A 10,271-nucleotide genomic window follows, 5' to 3' on the forward strand; every position below is an offset into this window, starting at 1 on the left:
CATCCCATCCCATCCCATTGCATCCCACCCCATCCCAAACAAGCTGCCCTGGAGCCCCAGCACTGCAGACTGTGGGTGTCCAATCCACAGAGGCAGGGCTCAGCCTTCAGGGAAGCACTGCGCTGAGTTCACCCGCGATGCTGCTCCGATGGTAATTGCTGCTTACTGCTCTAATGGTTCCCATTTTAGCAGCAAATGAGCAACGTACAGTAAGTATCAGTTCTATTAAAGAAATCATAATGGGAAATTAGAGCACACGCTATGGGGAAGGAGCAATGCCCTGGCTAGGCAGGATGCAGCCACGCTGACAGCTGACAGCAGCACAGCCCCTGCCTGCTGCTACCGTAACTCTCATTTATTTGCACACAATGAGCTCCGTGCGTAGGAGAGCAGCATGTGCTTGGCTTGGGCTGCAGTGATTGAGCTGACTGGGAGGCTCAGAAACTGCATGGGAACAGGCCCTGTCTCCCTCTAGAAGGATATAAGGAAACAAGGAAACATCGCTTAATGAGAACAAAAAAAAGCACAACAAGTTCAGGGGACAACATTTAAAAATAAAAAAAATGGCAAAAACGCTGTGGACTGTGACAGGGAAAGCAAATGCAGGGAGCAACCTGCTGGAGTCAGCATGTGAGGTGGGACGAAGTACTGAGAAGTGTTGGAAACCGTGACTCCTGTTTGGGCCGGAAAATGTGCTCAGCACTGACATGGCTCAAGAAACAGCACCTAACATTAAGAAGACACCAGAGGTAGCAAAAGAGCTCTGGTCCCCACCTTCACCCCACTGCACCATACCTGCTTATCCCTGCTGAATGCTCTGCTCTGGCTGCCAGTTATTAAACCATTGCTTTCTTCCAGGGAAAGAAAGGCACAGTGAAAGGCATCCCCATGGTGCACCCTCATTAGACAGTAATGGTGATTTCATTAGATTAAATAACTCCGATGATCCCCAGAGACCAACTGCACTTTAAACATAGAGCCGCCGGAGTTAGAATGACTGTTATTTAACATCGATTAGATTACAAGGCAAATCCAATTTTTCCCCTAAACATATGATGGCCACGATTTGCTGAGCAGGAGATGCTCAGGACAGCATTCCTGGAAACCTGCCCTGGGAGGCCAGAGCTGCCTGGGGAGGACTCACTTGTGGAGAAGAACTGCTGCTGCAGCGAGAGGATGATGGGTTCAGCTGCACTGTGTGATGCAGAGAGACACACAGACAGACTCCAGAGAGTTTGCAAAACTCAGTGGTCTGATAGATATATATATTCCTGGGGTAGTAACGTAAAGCTCCTGGCTGAGCTGCCTCCCAGCAAGGCAAGGTGACCATGAAGGTGACATGGAGCAGAGCAGGACCCACCAGGGCACTCTGCAGGTGTGACCATGGGAATTCAGTAGTAACTCCCAGGGATGGAGGGAAGAGCTTTCATGCATGGCAGAACTCCCAGTGAGCTCCAGTAGCTCCATGCAGCAGGATGATTGGTGCCTTTGGGTACTGCCACATCACAAGCACGGGTACCAAGCTGAATCTGGATGGAGAGGAGAAAGGCACCTGAGCTGAGGTGTGACCAGGTGACATCGCTCACTTCTCCCTGCGGTCTTACAGTAACACCCTATGGGAGAGGCATACTCAAAGCAGAGGAAACCCAACTCCAACGTGATGCCATGGGGTATTCATCTGCAGGACCCCACTGCTCAGGATCTTCAGGACAGGGTGGCCCTCACCCCTTCCACACCTCCACCCCTTACAGCAAGCTGTCAGATGGGGAAGACTCCCAGCCAGATTCCTATAAGAGGATTAACAGAATTTAGATTATACCTCAAGCTAGAAGGAAAAGCATTGCTCTGTAGTGTAAGAAATGGTGGCCCGAAGCACACTGCTGTGAGCTTTAGGGCAAAGCAGGCAAGCAGTCCACAGTCCTGTGACCCCTCGGGGCGTGCGTGGGGCTCCCCAGTGCAATTTGTCCCTGAGCATCCCCGTGGTGGTCAGGAAAGCCTGCAGGATCGTAAGGTATTGGCCAGTTGTGGGTTTGCAGTGCTGCTGGCCAGGGTCAGCACAGCCGAGGGGAGGGTGATGGCTGCTCAGTGGCACTGACTCTGCCGGAGCCCCTGGGATCATCAGGGTGCACAGATGGGAGCCAGAAACAGGGACAAATCCAGGCACCAGCTGCAAGCTGGCAGGTCACTGTCACCCGGCCAGACACCCCATTTGTAATCAGGAAGCAATGAGCAGATGAATCCTGTGATATCTGCACCCAAATGCTTTGTATACAGGGGGCTTGTGCAGGGCTCCTGCCTGTGTCCCACCCCCATGCTGACCCCATGATGCTGGAAGCAGACAAACTCAATTAATTGCCATGTTCTGCATCTGGGTCTGGCCAGGAAGCCCTTCCCCCACTTCTGGCCCCTCTGGAGGCTTCCAGGTGTGCACATCCCACTAAATCCTTCCTCTTCTCGTGGATTCACTGCTCTGGGAAGCACAGGAGGGAGAGCAGCTCTAACAAAGTCCTTTGTGGCTAAATGCAGCAGCGCAGTCCCATTTCACAGCTGGGGAAACTGAGGCACAACCTGGACATGGCCTTGGCTCATCATCACTCAGCCAGGCTGAGGGAGCTTCCCAAGGCCTGTCAAGGTACAACACAGGGTCCTTCTCTTACTAACCCTGTACCACAGGGCTCAGGACACAGCTTGCTCACGGTGGCAAACCCAGAAGCTGGGATGTGGGATTTCTCCCCCCAGAAAGGCTTCCAGGACTGCTCAGGTCTGACAGCACAAACACGTTCCAATAGCAGTGAAAGGTGCTGGTATACGGTGTTCCAATAAGGAACATGAAAGTGAAATTGAATGTTACTGACAAAATGCAACATTTTAGAGCCCAAAAATGCACGTGTGAAAGTGCATACATATCGATCATCAGATAAATACGGAAATCAGAAACAGTTAGTTTTGATATTTTCCCTTAAAAGGCAACTCCAGCAAGCATGGGCTCCAGGAGGGTGCCCTTTTCCAGCTGGAAACGTCACAACAAATCACCCTTTCTAACATTTTCAGCAGAAAAAAACGTCTTGTTAGAGGAAAAAAATTATAACGTAAATTGAGCAGCTTCAGATGGCACAGCAGCAATGGAAGCTGAAGGTCTGATGGGCTGCTCCCAGCTCCCACTCATCTCCCAGGGCAGGGGATGCTGCTCCAGACCCACCCTGTGGCTCAGTGGGAGTTTGAAGTGGGGATCTTTCTATCTCCACAACTGATGGTGTTGCAACTGAAAAAGCAAGTTATGCAGCACATGCAGGAAGCAAGGAGGATGGGCTGGCTGTCCCCAAAGGGAATCAGGGATTTCTGAGAAACGTCTTCCTGTAAAATTATTTGTGATTCGCGTCCTGCTAATGGGGGTGAATGTGTTTAACCCCAAGCCATGAAAACCCGCATGTTCCAGGCAGTGCAGGGACAGCAGCCAGGACAGTGGGGCGGCCCCAGCCCTCCAGACCATGCCTGAACAGCCCCACTACCCCAAAAGGGCTCTGCACCGGGGGAAATACCCATAGCATCCCACCCCAGGAACATGACCTTAACTGCAACCTAATCCGCTTCCCTTCCCTAATACCTGCACGTAATGAATTTGCAAAGATTTATGGCCACAACAGCAGCCCCTGCTCCCCGTTGCCAACCTCTTCTGTTTCACTGCGGAGGCAGTTTGGGTTACCTCGATGCTCTCCAGGGGAAAAGCGTAATTAGCGGCTCAGGAGTTTTAATGCAGACAGGGAGGGCACACAGGGGGGAGGTGACTCTCTGATTTGCTGCTTACTTGTTCGTTGCTCTGAGCTCTTGGAAAGGACCCAGCTCCCTTCCCCCACCCTAGACCCAACTGCTCTTATTAGAGACTTCAAAAGGTCGGGGTGAAACCCAAGCTCAGCTGCAGGCACAGTGGTAAGGATGGGGCAGCCCCAAATACCTGGCAGAATTACTGGAAGGAGCCCCGGCAGGCAGTGGAGAAATTGCAGGAGGGAAAGCCGCTGGGATCTGCAAGATCCGACCCCAGAGGAAGACTTGGGATTTATAAGCAGGGTGAATTTGCTGCTTCCCTAAAGAAGCATCGCAATTTTTGCCATAAATGGGCTCTGGCCCCAGCCAGCTGGAGCCTCGCGCTGCTTTTCACAAGATGCGGCTCTATGAATTTAACTGACAAAATCTTGGATGGCCGGGGCCATACTTTCAAGCTTGCTCAGCACCAGCAGGAAGGGTCGGGACAGACCCTGCTGTAATCCCCTGGAGCGTGGGCAGAGCGATGGGGGGCACACAGGTGGCACTGAGCTCCTGCAGGCTCCTGCACCCAGGCACCAACCGGGGCGAGAAGCTGAGCTGAAGAGGAGGATGGGCCTCACAGACCTCTGAATCTCTGAACGTCCCCATGCAGAACTGAGAAAATGAGTCCAATAAAACACTGACGATTTGTTTGGATGCTTTCTGATGGGAATGGGTTGACTTCTCCCTATGTGCCAACAGGGGAGCTCTCACCCAACCATCAGCACTGAATACGTACTTCTCCGCTGCCCAAAACGAGAAGTGATGCATATGGATGCAAAACGTTTAAAAGCACCACCAATAATAATAACACTGCGGGGTTTATTTGAGGAATGAGGGCCCCAACCCCAGCTCTTTGCACTTGGATTCGTTGGGGCGCTGCGCCCAGACGGTGCCACCATCTGACGGTGCCATCCGGCGTGCACACTAGATGGCACTCTGCCTTGCTGCGAGGTGACAGCGAGCCGAGGCTGTCCCAGGCATCTGCGACAGGGAAAGGCCCGTCTGTATCTGCCTTCCTGGTGTTCTCAGTGCCTTAGAATCACAGAAGTGGTTTTGTTGGAATAAACTTTTGAGACCACAAAGTGCAACCATTACCTGACCTGTTGAGTCCCATCACTAAAACTTAGTGCCACATCCAGATGCCTCAGACTCAAAGCAGTGACAGCCCTCCTGCTTTTACAGATGGGCAAACAGATACTTTTTGTGCCTCCAAAGCCATAGGGCACAAGCTTCCAACTGCTTCAAGCCTTCACCAACATGCCCTAGAGTTTCCAAGCCAGGATTCCCTGCAAAGGCAGTGCTGAGCACCAGAACCAGTCAGTTACCATCCTGTGACAACTCCTTGCCCAGGAGACAAGCACTGTCTTCGAGCCTATCCCAGCCAGTCTCCACCTGCTGTTGACAGTGAATTATCTGTGCTTTGGGGCCAAGACCATCCTTTGTTCCTTTTTTATACAGCACCTGGCACAATGAACTCAGTATGAAACGTTATCTGATTACACAGCTAATAAATAAACAAGGACCTTGATCCTCTTCAGCATGGGTTTGTCCAAGGCTGCACGCTCCAGAAAAAAATGCTGCGGGCTGCGCTTGATGCTATTTGCAATTCAGATGTGTTTGGGAGACGTGGTGTTCTCAGGACAAGGAGCAGCCGTTGCTAAACCAGAACTTCTCACACATGCATAGCAGGGAGTGGAAAACCAAAACTAGCACGAACTTGATGTCCAACAGCACAAGCCACGTTCTGGCAGGGCATGTTATGAATGCACAGCCTTGGTGTTGTTGCAGATGATGCGAGGACAGGTGATAAGATCATGCTGCTCCAAGGCAGCTATTGCTACAGCATCTCCCTCCTACAGAGAGGTTTGCACCTCCTGATGCCTGCTGCAATGTTCATTAATTGCACTCACTCCCCAACACCTCTCCTGCCACCATCCATGCCCTCTTGTCCCACTGCTGGGGTCACAAAGCACTCTCAGATGGTGCTGCTGAATCACAGGGACCACAAAGCCCAGACCTCTGGGCCAGCCACCACTGCAGGACTGGGCCACCACCTCCATCCCCAGGGCTCTTCTGCTGTGATTTGAGGCTGGGAAATTGCACAGGAAGGTGGGATGCAGCTGTGAGCAGCAGCTCTGACCATGTTCCCCCCCCAAACCAAACCATCCCAAGACATCCTCTGTTCCTTTCCACTCACAAACATCACTGGTTGCCTGGACTTAAAAAAAAAAAAAAAAAAAAAGGAAAAAAAAAAGGAAAAATAAAGAAAGCCTTGTAGAGAAATCTCGAGAGGCCATTAATTATGAGACAGAGAACTCCCCAGATCTGGGAGCAGCGGGGAGGAGTGATACTTACACTCCCAACCTGACGGGGTAACTTTGAAGCATCTTTCATCTTCCCCTGGATCGGGTGTAATCTAATGACATTAGCTTGGCTTCGCTCTAGTGGAATTGGCATTGGTGCTGCAGAGCAGGGAGATTAAAACATATGAAATAAATGTTCCTGGGGTGACTGACAGCCTAATGACATTCCAACAGGCAGCTCAATCAGCGCGAGGCTAACAAAGGATCAGAGGGAACCAGCCAGACTTGCAATATCACCCACAAACACAGATATTTTTTTATTCAGGCTTTTTTCTTTTTTTCTTTTCCCTTGACTGGATTAGCCCCTGTTCCTGAGTTGTCCCCGGGCTGTGTGCAGCCCTGCTCTGGGTGGGGGTTGCAGTTGAACGCTATTAAAACACATGCTCACCTGCTATTGAACTCTGTGAGCTCAATAGCCTTGTTCAGGGCTGAAGCAGCGATTTCTGTGCTGGGAAGTCAATGAGAGCTTTGTGGGCTGCCCCCTCCCCTCCCTTTGTCCCCATACAAACAGGGGACTCGCAAACCCAAAACAGAGAGATCTTCCATTGGCACACATCTTCCCTCTATATTCAACCCACACACGAGATCGGAGGTGTCACACTTCCCAAATTAAACCAGTCAGATTGATTTTTAAAAATCAGCCTCTCTTTAAGACAACCGCCTTGCTGCCCAGACACAATGCTGGCTGTGAGGTGAGCCATTATTCTGCTCGATTTAACAGGCAGCGCTTCCCATCGCTTGTGTGCACTGTGCAGCACCCCAGGGCCATCCTGACCCACTGCCATCCGTGCGGGCACTGGAGGTGCCCTTTTGTTCCTAGGAGGAACCACAATCCTCTCACACCTGAGGTCCCATCTGGAGCAGGTTGCCCAAAGACGTTGTGGATGCCCCATCCCTGGAGGCATTCAAGGCCAGGCTGGATGTGGTCTGGTGGTTGGCGACCCTGCACACAGCAGTGAGGTTGAAACCAGATGATCATTGTGGTCCCTGTCAACCCAGGCCGTTCTATGATTCTATGACATCTCACCTCTGTGCTTCCCAGGGTGTCCTCTGTGGTGCCACCTGGACCCAGGAGTAGCTCCCCTGGTACAAACCTATGTCCATGCAAACAGCCACGCACGTGGTGCTCCCTGCAACAGGGTGCTGGCAGGGCCAGCTTCCTGCGGGCGCTGAAAGCCAACCCCACTGTTTATGCCTTGTAATGATGCTGTTTAGTCTGACGGCTGGGAAACAGAAATGCACGTGAAACCTAAGACTCTGATGCCAAAGATAAGAAATGAGGACCCCTGGCAAACATCTGGCCTTTTCCCCAGCACCGAACCCTCATCAGAGATTACAGCAAACCCACGGAGAGAGACATTGTAAAGTGAGCATTTACAACGGGTGGACAATGGGTTACTGGCGGGCTGACACCGCACTGCCATCACAGCGGGACCGTGTGCGTTCGGAGAGATTACTCACACAAGCAAAGCGGGCAAGATTAGGTCTCAGAGGAATAATCCCATACAAAGCACTCACTGTACCTCAGCCTCCGTAGGGCTAATAAAAAAAAATGGTGAAATTCAGTACATCAAATACCAGAGCAAACAAACTGCAGCAATTAATGGGAGCGCTCGCATACCCGGTGCTCGCACACAACCATTACACAAACAGCCTGCAGGGCAGCACCTCCAACGAGCAGGAGCTGCCAGGTCAGGACCAAACCTCTGGGAAATGAAACCCCCTGCGCTGAGGGCTGTGCTGTGCATTCCCTGCCGGTGGCTCCTCCTCTGTCTGGGTCTGCACTCCTCGCCCAGGCTTCATTTCAAAGCCAGCGGGCCAAACCCGCTGCTGTCTGCTCCCCAGCGCTTCGAGAGTATCTTTGATAAATAAGCTTTCCTGCATATCCCCCATAAATTTCAGTAGATGCCATCCCAAAGCCATGTGTTTATTTTTCAAAGTCAAGCCTTGATTAAACTCCTTGAGGTTTGCAGATTCCTTTTTAATGCTTCCTTTCTGATACGGGGTTGGCATGTGGAAATTGGATAAGCGTGCACTAAAAATATAATTCTGTAGACAGCTTCAGCCCACACGAAAGGAAATCTTTCTGCTTGGAGAACCCACACCCTGCTGCCGGCAGCAGCCCGGCGCGCTCCCAACACCATCGGACACGCAGGGAAGCTCATCACTTCCACGTGTTAAGACTTTACATAAACACTGGACTGCCGGTACTATCCTACTTGGCATTTCAAGGCTGTCACCACGAGCTGAGCCAAAATCACCCTTTTTCTCTATCGACAGCCGTGCTTCACTTGCAAGCAAAATAAGCTCCGGGTCTGCCCCGAATCCTCTCCTTTTTGCTTACTTATTCACAAAAGCCACAAACACGCGATGCAGAAGAGCTGTTTCTCCCCCACCCCAACCAATCTTTTCCAGAGGAACCTCCGGCAGATGCTCCTCTGCGAACTTTGAAACACATGAGGAAATCATCTGAACAGCAACAATGCCCCTTGGCTGTAACGTTCTCCTTCTTCTCAAGGGGACTCCTTCCCTTTGGTTGAATGAAACACTAACGCATTGAAATAAGAACCCCATCCACCGTACTGTTTGTTTTTGAGGCAGGTGAGCGTGTGGGTTGCCCTGGAACTGACAGTGTGGGTTTACTCATCGCAGGGCTGCTGCAACATTTGCATGGGAAATGTGCGCCTTCTGCACGCAGGAGGCAGGAAAGCCGCTTTCAAGGGCTGGGAGTCAGAGGAGCAGCGGGGTTCGGGGCTCGGCTCCCACCCCGCATCCCCGCACAGCCCCGGGACGCGGAGCTCACCGCGCTAGCAGCCCCCGGAGCGTCCGGCAGCTCTGCCCCGCGAGAGTCGGGAGATGCGCCGGGAGCGGGGAGAGCTGAGGGTCAGGGAGGGGGCAGGTGGAGAGGGCTCGGGAGCGCCAGGGACGGGGAAAGCGGTGGAGAGCCGTGGGCTGGGGGATGCAGGGAGCGAGAGGAGCGAGAGGAGCGCTCGGGCTGAGGTTCGGCGGCCAGCGGGGGGCACTGCCGGCTCGGGTACAGCGCTGCCCGGCCCCGCCGTGCCGCCGCCCGCCCCCCCGCCCCGTACCTGTACCAGGCGAGGCCCCGCTCGTAGTTGCGGTCGAAGAAATGGGGCTCGGCGCCGACGGCGCGCACGTCGGGGTGCACCCGCAGGAACTCCAGCAGCGCCCGCGTGCCGCCCTTCTTCACGCCGATGATGATGGCCTGCGGCAGCCGCTTGCTGCCCTCTCCCAGCAGCAGAGTCAGGGTGCCGGCCGTGCCCGCCGCGCTGCCCCCGCCGCCGCCTCCTCCCGAACCTCCGGCCCGGCTCCCTCCGTCCCCGGCCGGCACCTCCGGGCCCGGCGCCGCCTCCTGCCGCCGCCGCCGCTGCTTGAGCCGCTGCAGGAGCCGCTTCCTCCGCGCCGCCGCCGCCTGCCAGGGGGGCAGCTCGGCCGAGCCCCCCAGGTACCCCCCGCCGCCGCCCTCCTCCTCCTCCGAGGCGGCGCCGGCGGCGATGATGGGTCCGGGTAAGGTCTGGCAGCGATCGGCCAGGCAGTAGAAGACGTAGAGGGACATGAGCAGGGAGCAGAGCATCACCAGGAACTTCTTGAAGATGCTGCGGGGCAGCGGCTCGGCGGCGGGGGCGGCCGCCGCGCTCACGGCCATGCTACCCCGAGGCGGCGGCCGGGCGCCCTGGCCATGCTCCGCCGCCGCCCCGCAGCGCTCAGCGGCGGCGGAGGAGGAAGAGGAGGAGGAGGAAGGGGACCGCGCTCCGCCGCATCCCCGCCGCCCCCCGGGCCTCGCCGCGGCGGAGCTTCAAGGGGGCATCGCCTCGGCGGAGCCGCCGCCTCCGGGGCCGGGTGGGAAGAATCGCTGCCGGGAGCCGCCGGCGCTTCTGGGGGGAGGTTCGGCGCGGGGCTCCCACGTGCGGCGGCTGCCGCGGCAAAGTTCGCCCGAACCACCGGCGGGGAGCGGGGCGGGGCGGGGAGGAACGGCGGCCAATGGAGGGGCGGGGGCTGCACCGCCCATCCCGGCGGGAGGGGGCTGCGGGGAGTCCGCGGGGAGCGGCGGTGGAGAGCGGTCCCGGGAGAGCTGCGTCGCTCCCG

At 54.9% G+C, this 10,271-nt stretch overlaps 1 protein-coding gene across 1 annotated transcript in view; it reads right to left on the minus strand.

The window, feature by feature from the left end:
* Nucleotides 1-9,831, minus strand: part of LOC122186805 (heparan sulfate glucosamine 3-O-sulfotransferase 3A1-like) — a 24,258-nt gene extending 14,427 nt beyond the window's left edge. The window contains exon 1 of the mRNA XM_042883759.1: nt 9,254-9,831. Coding sequence (XP_042739693.1) covers nt 9,254-9,831 — 578 coding nt within the window. The remainder of the gene's footprint in view (nt 1-9,253) is intronic.
* Nucleotides 9,832-10,271: the final 440 nt, after the last annotated feature.

Source organism: Lagopus leucura, unplaced genomic scaffold, assembly GCF_019238085.1.
Source record: "Lagopus leucura isolate 7727_CA_CO unplaced genomic scaffold, USGS_WTPT01 Super-Scaffold_100040, whole genome shotgun sequence".
Classification (NCBI taxonomy): Eukaryota; Metazoa; Chordata; class Aves; order Galliformes; family Phasianidae; genus Lagopus; species Lagopus leucura.